The 14614-nt window shown below is 38.4% G+C and overlaps 1 protein-coding gene across 5 annotated transcripts in view; it reads right to left on the bottom strand.

The window, feature by feature from the left end:
- Nucleotides 1–2371: 2371 nt before the first annotated feature.
- The window catches only part of LOC117339969, a 46964-nt gene continuing 34721 nt past the window's right edge, over nucleotides 2372–14614 (bottom strand). The window contains exons 5-10 of one of the 5 annotated variants that reach the window (XM_033901692.1): nucleotides 13612–13736; nucleotides 12705–12810; nucleotides 10714–10850; nucleotides 10216–10336; nucleotides 6513–6643; nucleotides 2372–4888 (exon numbers count right to left, since the gene is read on the bottom strand). In XM_033901692.1, the coding sequence (XP_033757583.1) occupies nucleotides 4812–4888; nucleotides 6513–6643; nucleotides 10216–10336; nucleotides 10714–10850; nucleotides 12705–12810; nucleotides 13612–13736 (697 nt within the window). In that variant the 3' untranslated portion in view covers nucleotides 2372–4811. Of the gene's footprint in view, nucleotides 4889–6512; nucleotides 6644–7395; nucleotides 7544–9169; nucleotides 9328–9356; nucleotides 9628–10215; nucleotides 10337–10713; nucleotides 10851–12704; nucleotides 12811–13611; nucleotides 13737–14614 lie in introns of those variants that run through there. The other 4 variants (XM_033901693.1, XM_033901695.1, XM_033901696.1 and 1 more) reach the window with 4 other exon arrangements.

Genomic DNA, 14614 nt, shown 5'->3' with positions numbered 1-14614 from the left:
AAATATTTGAAAACCATTTTGAAATTGGTCAATAAATAAAAAAGGAGTTAAACTGAAACCATGTAGCACTGTCCTTAACACCAGCCATTCACAGTATAACCATAATTTGTTTTGTTTACTTATTTTCACTGGGCAATAACTAAATATTCACAATGAATTACACAACAAATTTGACTAAACGCGATACAGTAACTATCGAGCAACAATTATTTGAAAACCATTTTGAAATTGGTCAATAAATAAAAAAGGAGTTAATTATATAAACTGAAACCATGTAGCACTGTCCTTAACACCAGCCATTCACAGTATAACCATAATTTGTTTTGTTTACTTATTTTCACTGGGCAATAACTAAATATTCACAATGAATTACACAACAAATTTGACTAAACGCGATACAGTAACTATCGAGCAACAATTATTTGAAAACCATTTTGAAATTGGTCAAAAAATAAAAAAGGAGTTAATTATATAAACTGAAACCATGTAGCACTGTCCTTAACACCAGCCATTCACAGTATAACCATGATTTGTTTTGTTTACTTATTTTCACTGGGCAATAACTAAATATTCACAATGAATTTCACAACAAATTTGACTAAACGCGATACAGTAACTACCGAGCAACAATTATTTGAAAACCATTTTGAAATTGGTCAATAAATAAAAAAGGAGTTAATTATATAAACTGAAACCATGTAGCATCGTCTTTAACACCAGACATAAGCTAACCAGCGTGGTAATCGCCGTGAAAAGAACGGTCACATGTGCAGTCTTCCGAACATTAAGGACGACGGAATACGTTTGAAACACCAGTTTACATAAAAATAATTGCACTTACGTTTGATTCCCGTGATTTGTTATCGGACAATAGTCTTCTATGAGCTGTCATAAAGCTGACCGTGTTTCAGGCGTACCTTCAATATGGCGTCTAAACAGTAGGAGCAGCAATGCACTATGGGATAAATTACCCGAACTTCCGCTCGGCGGTGACGTTTGGTAAGCCAAAGCGGTTGTTGCGAATCCCTAGTATATAGGTCTCTGCCTATACCAATGGGAACAGTACAACCTTGAGATGTTTTGACCATTTTACGTTTCCAATTAATTGATATATTCACAATCCACAATTTCCGTCTTAACTGTGGTTGTCCAGCACAACGAGTATTGACAGATTTACAAAATGTAGTAGTGACGTGGTCAAATGTTCGATACGAACTGTACGCTTCAGCAATTTGTTGTTAGCTTACCTCGCAGAGAAGTTACATATTCACTCATTTCCACAATCTTCAGTTTAGTTTTTCTTACAAAATACTCACTTGACATTATTTTTTTGTACATAGATCATCGGGTAACAGGTAACAACGCTAAATTTGCGTTCATCAGTCTTTTGAAAATGGCGCCGTCTAGTTGACGTCCCGGTAACGTCACAAAGAGACGACGTCATGATTATGTTACCAATTCCCATGCTTATTACTCCGTTGAACCTTTTTTCACTGCGTTTACACTAATTTTAACGCAGTCAGAGTTTAGAAGGCTGAAGAAATGGAAAATGTAAATATATGTATGTAATATTGACCACAATGGAAAGAAACTATTAGAGATGTTATTTTAACCTTAATTCCCATTATTCATAATGGTAAGATTATTGAAGTAGTTCATGCCAAAATATTCAGCAATCAGATAAAAAGTTACATTATGTACATTTTTGTTGTTCAGGGTGTTTGACTTTTTAACAGTTCGGTCATATTGATACGAGAAGAGGTATTGATTGTGTGACATTGAATGTTGGTCAAGGTCATTCATCTGAACAAGCTTGGTAATACCCTTCACCCTAGTATGCTACAGGCCCAATATCGGGTAACTTAATCTCCGCTTGGTTATCGAGAACAAAACATCTAAAGATTTCAGCCTAGTTGACCCCAGTGTGACCTTGAATGAAGGTTAAGGTCATTCATTTGAACATATTTGGTAGCCCTCCACTCCAGAATGCTACAGCCCCATCATCAGGTATCTGGGCCTCATAGTTATTGAGAAGCATTTGTTAAATAGGAAAATGTTGACGCCGGACGGACAACGGACGCCGCACTATGGCATGAGCTGGGGTGATCTAAAAAGAAGAGGAAGGTCCGGAAATAAATGTTTGTCATATGTAATGAAAGTACAATTAGTTGAACCCATATGTGAATCATTTGTAATTCCGATAGTTAAGGGTAATGTATATTTGTATACACACACAAAGGTACAGTGTATGTCCCTGCACAATTTTATCAAATGACCATTTTATTAAAAGAAAAACTAATAAAATCAAGTCGCAAGAATGTATGTCTCAAGAAAATTTCTTCAACGGCAAATAAAGAATTCCACACCTTTATGTTAGAACATCACGTGACTTTTATTGTTTTCAGAAATACACAGACATACGTAAACACTCGTACAAACAAAGACGGACTAAACAGACTGTATCAGATCAATATTGTGTATGCTGTCTTGTGACATAATAATATGACCTAGAAGATCTTATATTCTAAACATACAAATGACCAGGAATTCACTTAAACCGTGTATTTATCAATTAATGAGTATTTTCTCTATGTTTTGATTATTAAAATATTATGGAAGACATGTTTGAATATTATTGAAACTTTTGAAATAGTCCTGGTATTGATTAGCCGGGAACAGTCGTGTACATACTTAATATATTATAGAAACGCGTACACAACACACATAGACACGAAGCTAAGCTATATTTGTATATACGTATATATATCTGTTACTGTTAACTGGTTATATTTAAATACAGCAGTTTTCTCTACGATAATGATACAAGACATGTACACAGAGTCCAATCATGCAAATTTTCATTTATAATTCGTAGAATCCAAAGGGCATGTTCATATTTTAAGGAACTTCCGAGTTTTAGGAACAAAATTATCTTTACACAAGATTAATACATATAAACATATTTAAAAGAAATGTTTTAGTTTTACATGCACACATACATACATACAACATCTACGTTAAGTACAGTTTTAAACAAACCCTACACCTATCGACTAGCAATCTTTCTCACGGCTATAGGCTCTATACATTGTACATATATTCTAGCACTTAACATACTATGAAGTAAATCAAAATCACTCCTGGAAGGCATAGTGATCGAGTCTTTCTTTCCTGTTCTTCAATATGGTGCCTAGATTTAGAGGAAGATGAAGTTTACCCATAAGAATCTACAAGTCAGGAAAATTAAAGGTCAAAACGATTGATGAATTGTTTGTTTGAATTTTAACATTTTGGAAAATGAAATAAAAATGCCAAAGGAATGGTATATTTATATCGGAGAAAATAAAGAGATCTGTGAAATGTAAAGGCCCTAATACAAAACAAAGGATCAGAGAGGGAATGTAACCACTTACATACATACTGTGTACACACACACACTCAAGTAAACAAAATATCTAATACAACCCTCCAACTATGGACAGCATTACTAGGCTGGTTCATCAGGCACTTTACATACAGAATAATCATGGTCAACTAAGACACGGTCAGTTTACAATTATCATTGTCTCCCTGATTTTTTTAATAACCTCATTTAAAATATATCCAATGAAAACTGCATATCAATTTAGGTGTATGTATTGGACGTCCGTAATATAATTGTTTAAAACATATAGATGTGCCTTGATGTGCTTTGTGATTTAGGAGCATTCCTGTGGTATCAAATAATAACGTCCAACTCAATATAACAATACTTACTGTACGGGGGTCTTATATATGTAGAGGGCAAACAGCATCTAAATTTACCTAATTCAGACTGCAAGTTTTAAATCGTCTTGTCTGTACATGAACATTTTTATAAACAACAAACTACTCCAATTTAAAATGTTTTAACTTGCCATAGGTGTTAACAGAACAACAGTGACAGTGTGTGTGCTAGGTAAAATGTAAACAAGGAAATATGAGAAGGAAGTTTAGCCTGGTTATACATGTAGATGGAATACATACAACACTGCCCATCCTGAAGTTCAGAAGACTGTGAGTGAGGACAAAATAGCATTCAAAATACTTTTACCATGTTAATACACATTCAAATAAACCAAATACATTTTTTGTACATAGCATTTCTCAAAACATAATTCTACATACCGTAATAACCCATATCCCAATCCAGTGGTTGTAAATGGAGGGATGTTTTCAAATTATATTATTTAAATGATTGCATGAGTTTTACTAGCACTTGTTGAAATAAAGTAAATATGAATTTTAAAAAGAAAAGTACAATATTTGTTATAAAATGAAATTGTTTACTGTATGTGGTCTGTCACAGGCTATCACTGATACTATCATGTCAACGTGTGATTTGTCACATGACATCACTAGTTTTACCATGTACACACGTGACTTGTCACATGACCATCACTCGTACTATCATGTTGTCACATGACCTGTCACATGATCACCACTAGTGCTACCATGAAACATGTGATGTGTCACATGACCATCACTAGTGCTACCCTGCAGAAATCAAGACCTGTGTCACAAAACTGTTGTTATTTTGGTAGCAGTGTTGACTCTGATATGATATTATGATACCTCAATATAAATAACCGTTGATCTATACACTGTTGACCATAACCTGCTATCATTGATAAAATATTGAATGGCATGCTTTATCAGGAGATTCTAAAGTTGATGTACACTGATGGCGTACAGTGTCATGGTTTTGTACGATTTGCTGCCAATCCAGATTAGGAGAACGTCAACATTTTCAGATGGTCTACAGGTCCGCCAGTAACATCTAGTGTCCCTGCCTACAGAAAGATGGCCGCCAAAACAAGTGCTAGACTTGTCCACACACTGCTCATCAACATACCAGCCCCACTGACCTCTGTGAACAAAACACAATGACCAAGATGTTAAAACTTCACAATATACAATACAAATCAAAGCATTGAAACAAAGGTTTGTTTGTTTGTTTGCTCAGTTTCCCCGAGAAACATAAATGGTTAGGGAGAGATGAACTACTACCTGAGGTTACATAGCCAGTGCTCTAACTGACATCACAGCCCATTAAAACTTGAAACAAAGGAGTACAGCAAGTAGTGTATAAAATGGCAGGAAATAGGAAGAAAGTCTTCTTTTCAGTAATTATGCATTCCTGAATGGCTACTGATGATGATAATATTTTCAGGAATGTTAGTGATTTTGGACAGGCTGTGGTCTCACTTGGCATACTTATAGGTATCAAATTATAACTTTAGCCCATAAGGTGGGATAAACCTATAAGGTGGGATATCACGGTTAATGTACATTGGACTTCCATCGATGCTAGGTAAACTTGTCATATTTATGAACAAAAGGCCCATGGACCTAAACGGTCACCTGACTCTAAAGACCCTTGAGCTATTGTAGGATGCAGAGTACATACTCAGTAGCAAGTAGAGCACATAGTACTGTTGGCCATGTCGGCCATCTTGGACTTCTGACCAACCAAAAAAATCAACGTATTTATCATAGTCACAGTACATCGTTATTGGTAAACAGGGTAAAGTGGTGGAAGGGTCAAAAGAGTCATAAGTGAGAGGTCAATCATAGGTAAGAGGTCAAAGTAACTGATGTCTTGATGGGGTACCTATCACTGCACGTGATCTAGGTGTGACACCGAGGGTTATTAGGCGTTATAAAGGTGTTACTAATGTTTTGTCACCATTCAAGACTTTACGGTCAAAAATACAATTTTTTTCTTTGTATCTGATAAGTGTATCATTATTAATTATTTACCTTCCGTTAATAGATAGGGACTGGAGAGGTTACATAGGAGGATCAAGGGGACGTGGAAGATTGGGGACGGAGAGAATTCCAAGGAAAAGTGGCCAGTGCTGTCAATTTATGTGTTTAATTTTGAAAAATAAAAAAAATTATGACTGTCCAAGACCAAACCTATATTAAGGAGAAGTTTAAAATGTGTTTTCAAGATGGCGGCCATATTGGATTTCTGACAGACTTGAAAATTTACAACATTCATGCAGTCAGGGCCATCTCAGGATCCTTTCAGGTAAGTTGTAGTGGAATCCCACTTTAGAAGAGGTTTGAAATGAGTTCATATAGCAAAACAAATTAGAAATCGAAAATTTGTTATGACGTTTCATTGAGTCACTTTCATGAAGCTGACAGATCAGACATGTGAAGGCAATAAAACCCTTGATAATGTACATGTTGCCCCCATGTAATAGATCAGATATGAACACCTTCAGAGAAAACTAGAAAGCAGCAGTTTTAAATTTGAGTGCTGGTAAAATTTGAACTGACGGACACCACTGTATGGCATCAGCTTACCTTGAGCTAATAACGACGTAAAATAAATATAAATTTTCAGCTTTTTTGGTCCCTTAATTTCTAACTCCTCAGTAATGCCGAATGGGAAGTCCAGAAAAGGAAAAGGTAGGAAACTCCAAATTGGACTAAATGTTTATATATAGAATCAAAGTCCTGACTCTTTACGATATACTTACGACATGGATCTTCTCCTTTGAGGAACATCTTCATGGCATCCTTCAACAAATCCACCATAGAGGTAGTCTCCTTCTCTGTACACACACCGCTAGTAGCTGTCTCCAGACAGGAGGACATGGTGTTCACCTCGCTACAATATAAACACACTCAGTTGAAAACACCACTAGTAGCTGTCTCCAGGCAGCAGGACATGGTGTTCACCTCGCTACAATATAAACACACTCAGTTGAAAACACCACTAGTAGCTGTCTCCAGACAGGAGGACATGGTGTTCACCTCGCTACAATATAAACACACTCAGCTGAAAACACCGCTAGTAGCTGTCTCCAATTAGGAGGACATGGTGTTCACCTCGCTACAATATAAACACACTCAGCTGAAAACACCACTAGTAGCTGTCTCCAGACAGGAGGACATGGTGTTCACCACACTACAATATAAACACACTCAGCTGAAAACACCACTAGTAGCTGTCTCCAGGCAGCAGGACATGGTGTTCACCTCGCTACAATATAAACACACTCAGTTGAAAACACCACTAGTAGCTGTCTCCAGACAGGAGGACATGGTGTTCACCTCGCTACAATATAAACACACTCAGCTGAAAACACCGCTAGTAGCTGTCTCCAATTAGGAGGACATGGTGTTCACCTCGCTACAATATAAACACACTCAGCTGAAAACACCACTAGTAGCTGTCTCCAGACAGGAGGACATGGTGTTCACCACACTACAATATAAACACACTCAGCTGAAAACACCACTAGTAGCTGTCTCCAAACAGGAGGACATGGTGTTCACCTCACTACAATATAAACACACTCAGCTGAAAACACCGCTAGAAGCTGTCTCCAGACAGAAGGACATGGTGTTCACCTCACTACAATATAAACACACTCAGCTGAAAACACCGCTAGTAGCTGTCTCCAGACAGGAGGACATGGTGTTCACCTCACTACAATATAAACACACAGAGCTGAAAACACCACTAGTAGCTGTCTCCAGACAGGAGGACATGGTGTTCACCTCACTACAATATAAACACACAGAGCTGAAAACACCACTAGTAGCTGTCTCCCGACAGGGGGAAATGGTGTTCACCTCACTACAATATAAACACACTCAGCTGAAAACACCGCTAGTAGCTGTCTCCAGACAGGAGGACATGGTGTTCACCTCGCTACAATATAAACACACTCAGCTGAAAACACCACTAGTAGCTGTCTCTAGACAGGAGGACATGGTGTTCACCTCACTACAATATAAACACACTCAGTTGAAAACACCGCTAGTAGCTGTCTCCAGACAGGAGGACATGGTGTTCACCTCGCTACAATATAAACACACTCAGCTGAAAACACCACTAGTAGCCGTCTCAAGACAGGACATGGTGTTCACCTCACTACAATATAAACACACACAGCTGAAAACACCGCTAGTAGCCGTCTCAAGACAGGACATGGTGTTCACCTCGCTACAATATAAACACACACAGCTGAAAACACCGCTAGTAACTGTCTCCAGACAGGAGGACATGGTGTTCACCTCGCTACAATATAAACACACTCAGCTGAAAACACCGCTAGTAGCTGTCTCCTGACAGGAGGACATGGTGTTCACCTCGCTACAATATAAACACACACAGCTGAAAACACCGCTAGTAACTGTCTCCAGACAGGAGGACATGGTGTTCACCTCACTACAATATAAACACACTCAGCTGAAAACACCGCTAGTAGCCGTCTCAAGACAGGACATGGTGTTCACCTCGCTACAATATAAACACACACAGCTGAAAACACCGCTAGTAACCGTCTCCAGACAGGAGGACATGGTGTTCACCTCGCTACAATATAAACACACTCAGTTGAAAACACCACTAGTAGCTGTCTCTAGACAGGAGGACATGGTGTTCACCTCACTACAATATAAACACACTCAGTTGAAAACACCGCTAGTAGCTGTCTCTAGACAGGAGGACATGGTGTTCACCTCACTACAATATAAACACACTCAGCTGAAAACACCACTAGTAGCTGTCTCTAGACAGGAGGACATGGTGTTCACCTCACTACAATATAAACACACTCAGCTGAAAACACCACTAGTAGCTGTCTCCAGACAGGGGGACATGGTGTTCACCTCACTACAATATAAACACACTCAGCTGAAAACACCACTAGTAGCTGTCTCCAGACAGGGGGACATGGTGTTCACCTCACTACAATATAACACACTCAGCTGAAAACACCACTAGTAGCCGTCTCAAGACAGGACATGGTGTTCACCTCACTACAATATAAACACACACCGCTGAAAACACCGCTAGTAGCCGTCTCAAGACAGGACATGGTGTTCACCTCGCTACAATATAAACACACACAGCTGAAAACACCGCTAGTAGTTGTCTCTAGACAGGAGGACATGGTGTTCACCTCGCTACAATATAAACACACTAAGCTGAAAACACCACTAGTAGCTGTCTCCAGACAGGAGGACATATTGTTCACCTCACTACAATATAAACACACTCAGCTGAAAACACCACTAGTAGCTGTCTCCAGACAGGAGGACATGGTGTTCACCTCGCTACAATATAAACACACTCAGCTGAAAACACCGCTAGTAACTGTCTCCAGAGAGGAGGACATGGTGTTCACCTCACTACAATATAAACACACTCAGCTGAAAACACCACTAGTAGCTGTCTCCAGACAGGAGGACATGGTGTTCACCTCGCTACAATATAAACACACTCAGCTGAAAACACCGCTAGTAGCTGTCTCCAGACAGGAGGACATGGTGTTCACCTCACTACAATATAAACACAAACAGCTGAAAACACCACTAGTAGCTGTCTCCAGACAGGAGGACATGGTGTTCACCTCGCTACAATATAAACACACTCAGCTGAAAACACCACTAGTAGCTGTCTCCAGACAGGAGGACATGGTGTTCACCTCGCTACAATATAAACACACTCAGCTGAAAACACCACTAGTAGCTGTCTCCAGAGAGGAGGACATGGTGTTCACCTCACTACAATATAAACACACTCAGCTGAAAACACCGCTAGTAGCTGTCTCCAGACAGGAGGACATGGTGTTCACCTCGCTACAATATAAACACACTCAGCTGATGACTTTAAATCATGCTAAGTTGATGAACTGGTATCAATATAACAATAGCCATTATATACATTTTGTTATAGTCTCTCACAGAGGGTCAACTAATTTTTTTGGAGTCAATATATGCTATATAATTCTGTACGTTGTGTAATACAAAATGTATTATTTTATTATCTAATGTGAAGTGCATCATAGTGATTTTACAAATAATTATATAGTGCACTATACAAGTTTTGTTTATATAGAAGTGTGACACTTCGGGGAGCTGTGATTAGCTTTATATCTTCACATCATTTCAATTTTGATCTCCTATCTCTATGGTGTAACATTCATTGTGAAATCAGCATGAACATTTTCATATCAGCCAATAAAATGGTGTTTTTATAAGAATGTGTACAAGCATTCTTTAGTTATGTGAAGAACAAAATCTGATATTTGCTTTCATGTCATATGAGAGTTTTTCCTCACAAGTTCTTCAATTCACCCTGCCAGAGGCAGTGTAAAATTCATAGACAGAGGAACTTGTACAAGATTTCCAGTGAACAAGTATACCACCAAACAGTTGATAACTTACGTGCAGAGCTGTTCCTTCGACTCTTTGGTTGGATCACTAGACATTGGATGATTGGCTTCACACTCACTCAGTTTCTGCAGAGCAGCAGGTTTACCGGCACATGCTGCCAACTCCATGATTGCTGAAGAATATTGATAAAATATAATTTTGTCTGTTCCTGTGATGTAAAATCTAACCAATTCATGGTAAAGTACCTGTATATTACTTATAAATTGTAAAAAAAGCCATGATGATCAAATAAAATAAATCCATCCAAATTAATGTATAACATTTTTGTGAAAAATACTTTAAATAAGAAAAAAATAAATAAAGAAAAAATGACCATATTTTTTTTGATAGAATGATAATCAATGACATTTTTATAAGTTTAGTAAGGGGCACAGGGGCTTGGCACGATTTTCCAAATGATAGTCTATATATATATGTATATAGTTATATATAGACTATCATTTGGAAAATCGTGCCAAGCCCCTGTGGTAAGGGGTAAAACAAATTTACCTTGTTGTTTCTCTTGGCACACGAAATTAATCATCATCTTCATTTGATCTAGGAGAGCAGTTGTATTTTGCACGATCTTATTGTCCTTGCATCCTTCTAACTTTGGCTGAAGACAGTTCATTACTCCCTCAAGTTGCCTGATAAAGGAATTAATGATAATCATTGAATCCAATAAACATAGTCAGCTGGGGCTCACATAGATATACAACCCCTTATCAGGTGTATGGTGTGAGGGCGGGGGCGGGGGTGGGGGCTCACATCGATATACAACCCCTTATCAGGTGTATGGTGTGAGGGCAGGGGGCGGGGGGGCTCACATAGATATACAACCCCTTATCAGGTGTATGGTGTGAGGGCGGGGGTGGGGGTGGGGGCTCACAAAGATATATCCCACCCCCTATTAATAAATGGTATATGTGCGACTAACATAGATGTACCCTAACCCCCTATCAATAAATGGTATATTCCTGACCTACACAGATATACCCTAACCCCCTATCAATAAATGGTATATTCCTGACTAACATAGATGTACCCTAACCCCCTATCAATAAATGGTATATTCCTGACCTACACAGATATACCCTAACCCCCTATCAATAAATGGTATATTCCTGACCTACATAGATATACCCTAACCCCCTATCAATAAATGGTTTATTCCTGACTAACATAGATATACCCGAACCTCCTATCAATAAATGGTTTATGTATGACTAACATAGATATATACCTTAACCCCCTATCAATAAATGGTATATTCCTGACCTACACAGATATACCCTAACCCCCTATCAATAAATGGTATATGCATGCCTCACATATGTTTTGGACTCTTACAGAATAATTACATCAGATTTCAGAATATTAACAGGTTACTACTACTGAAAACTTAAACAGAGAGGATTTCTCCATTCTCTACAGAAAGGGTTTCTCCTGATCCCTATGGGGACGATTTGTCCAATCACTATGGATACAATTTGTCCAATCACTGCAGGAAGGATTTATTCAATCCATAAAGAGAGGATTTGTCCAATCTCTAAAGGGAGTATTTGTCCAATCTCTACAGGGTGTATTTGTCCAATCTCTACAGGTAGTATTTGTCCAATCTCTACAGGTAGTATTTGTCCAATCTCTACAGGGAGTATTTGTCTAATCTCTTCAGGAGGGATTTGTCCAATCTCTACAGGGAGTATTTGTCCAATCTCTACAGGGAGGATTTGTCTAATCTCTTCAGGGAGTATTTGTCCAATCTCTACAAGTAGTATTTGTCCAATCTCTACAGGGAGTATTTGTCCAATCTCTACAGAGAGGATTTCTCCATTCTCTACAGAATGGGTTCTTCCTGATCCCTATGGTGACGATTTGTCCAATCACTATGGGTACAATTTGTCCAATCACTGCAGGAAGGATTTATCCAATCCATACAGAGAGGATTTGTCCAATCTCTACAAGTAAAATTTGTCCATCTCTATTTGAAGGATTGGTCCAATCTCTTCAGGGAATATTTGTCCAATCTCTACAGGGAGGATTTGTCCAATCTCTACAAGGAGTATTTGTCCAATCTCTACAGGTAGTATTTGTCCAATCTCTACAAGCAGTATTTGTCCAATCTCTACAGGGAGTATTTGTCCAACCTCTACAGGGAGTATTTGTCCGATCTCTACAGGGAGTATTTGTCCAATCTCTACAGGGAGTATTTGTCAAATCTCTACAGGGTGTATTTGTCCAATCTCTACAGGGAGTATTTGTCCAACCTCTACAGGGAGTATTTGTCAAATCTCTACAGGGAGTATTTTCTCTAATCTCTACAGGGAGGATTTGTCCAATCTCTACATGGAGGATTTGTCCAATCTCTTCAGGGAGTATTTGTCCAATCTCTACATGGAGGATTTGTCCAATCTCTACAGTGAGAATTTGTAGTTAATCTTTACAGTATGCATCTCTTCACCACAAATAACCGATTATGTACAAATATAGGTCATACTTACGCACACTGGCCGGACACCGATACAAGGGAGGACATCACCGATTCCCCATTAAAGTTGAGGCCCTGCATGGGAACCATGCAGGTTTGTACTCCAATCATATCACAGCCTGCAATTATCAACATCACTTATGATAGAGTTATAGCGTAATAAGGCCAAGGCCTGTCATCTTGATATTTAAAGAGTTCATCTCTGGACAGTGATAGCGAACATAACCCCTGGAATACTGAGCATGAAGGTCTGAGGATTGTTACTATTGTAAATCATCAACACGGTCCTGAAAATCATGGAACATATAAGTAATCCCTATGTAACTCTATGATGCAGAATGACTCTAGGCAAAATGTCGAAAATAAGAATGAGAAGCAAGGATAATACCTATATAAGGGGAGAAGGTTTTGTTCTGGAATGATATATGTATCTACATTGTACACCACATCGCCATAGAGAACTGAAAAAGTGTGGGTCCACACAACCCATGATTAATGGAGAATTGTAAACCAAAACACAGACAATGTCATATCGTACTATCTCCTATCTTTGTGGACATGTAAAAACAGTATAACGTTCCGCTTGATATGTTTTGCTTTCAAAGTGATGGGAATTTGATATTGCCGGTAAATTATGAACTAATTGTCATAAATAATTGACATTAAGTGATCTTTGAGCCACCATTTGCTTTGCTGCAAAAAAATTCTTTGCCTTCCATTGTTCTTGGCATCTAATCTTTTTCAAGAATAATCTGTTTTTGTGGGGGGAAAGGGGGGGATAACTCTTACAAAACTGTTCTCAATCACAGATCTGATGTTCTATTGGAAATCTTCAGAGATAACATTTCATGAGAACATGTATTTCACATCACATTTAGCTGAAAGAGCAAATTGAGTAACACTGCCAACAGCTTACATACCATCTCCACCACAATACTGGCTAACCATCTGGCCCATCTGATCAGCCGCCATCTTGTTACTCTCGAAGACTGATTTACAGGCAGGAGGCAAGTCAGCAATACAGGATTGGAATGTTTTGTATCCACTACAATATAGTTACCACACAATGTACCAATACTGTCACAAACAATAACAAGAGTCCAAATGAACTGTATCCACTAGAATGTATTTACGACACAGCATACTAATATTCTTATAAAGTATGACAATGAGTCAAATGACCTGTATCACAAACCTGGATATTTTACATAATTTATATTTACGCAAGTTATTGATTAGCTTTTGATTCAATGGTTCCCAGATTGATTCATATAAAATTGAATTGCAAAATAAGTGGCCCATGGGGCCTTAACGGTCATCCAACTCTAAAGACCCTTATACTATGAAGTGGTAATGTTGGCCATTGTGACCATTTGGGATTTTACACTGACAAGAAAAATAACAACACATGGTCAGGACCATCTCAGGATCATTGTAGCCAAGTTTGAGTTGAATCCCACTGGTGGGAAGTTTGAACAAGAGGCCCATGGGCCTTAACGGTCACCTGAGATTTGAAATATTTCAGTTAACTTAATTGACCCTTTTTGGCCCCGCCCATCAGCCCCTAGGTGTCAGTAAGGGCCAACATGTGTATACCATTAAACTGTCATCCCATTCTGATAATGTTAACAAAGTTAGAATGAATTCCAATAGAAATCAAACAAATCAGTCAAAAAAGTGATTTCCCTATATAAACTATAGTAAAGTTTACCCCCTCCCCAGGGGCAAACTGGTGACCCCAGGGTCATGAAATTCATAAATTTAGTAAAGCACCATAAGACCCTTACATCTATGAAGAGTATTTGATTCTAACTTATTTGGGTCTGGAGAAGAAGATTTTTGAAATTCAGTCAATCTGACACTTTTTAGCCCCGCTCATCAGCCCCTGGGGGTCAGTCAAGGCCATCATGTGTATACTATCAA

This window comes from Pecten maximus, chromosome 12 (genome assembly GCF_902652985.1).
Source record: "Pecten maximus chromosome 12, xPecMax1.1, whole genome shotgun sequence".
In the NCBI taxonomy this organism is placed as follows: Eukaryota; Metazoa; Mollusca; class Bivalvia; order Pectinida; family Pectinidae; genus Pecten; species Pecten maximus.
The sequence above is the reverse complement of the archived record's forward strand: the minus strand, read 5'-3'. Positions and strand labels throughout refer to the sequence as shown.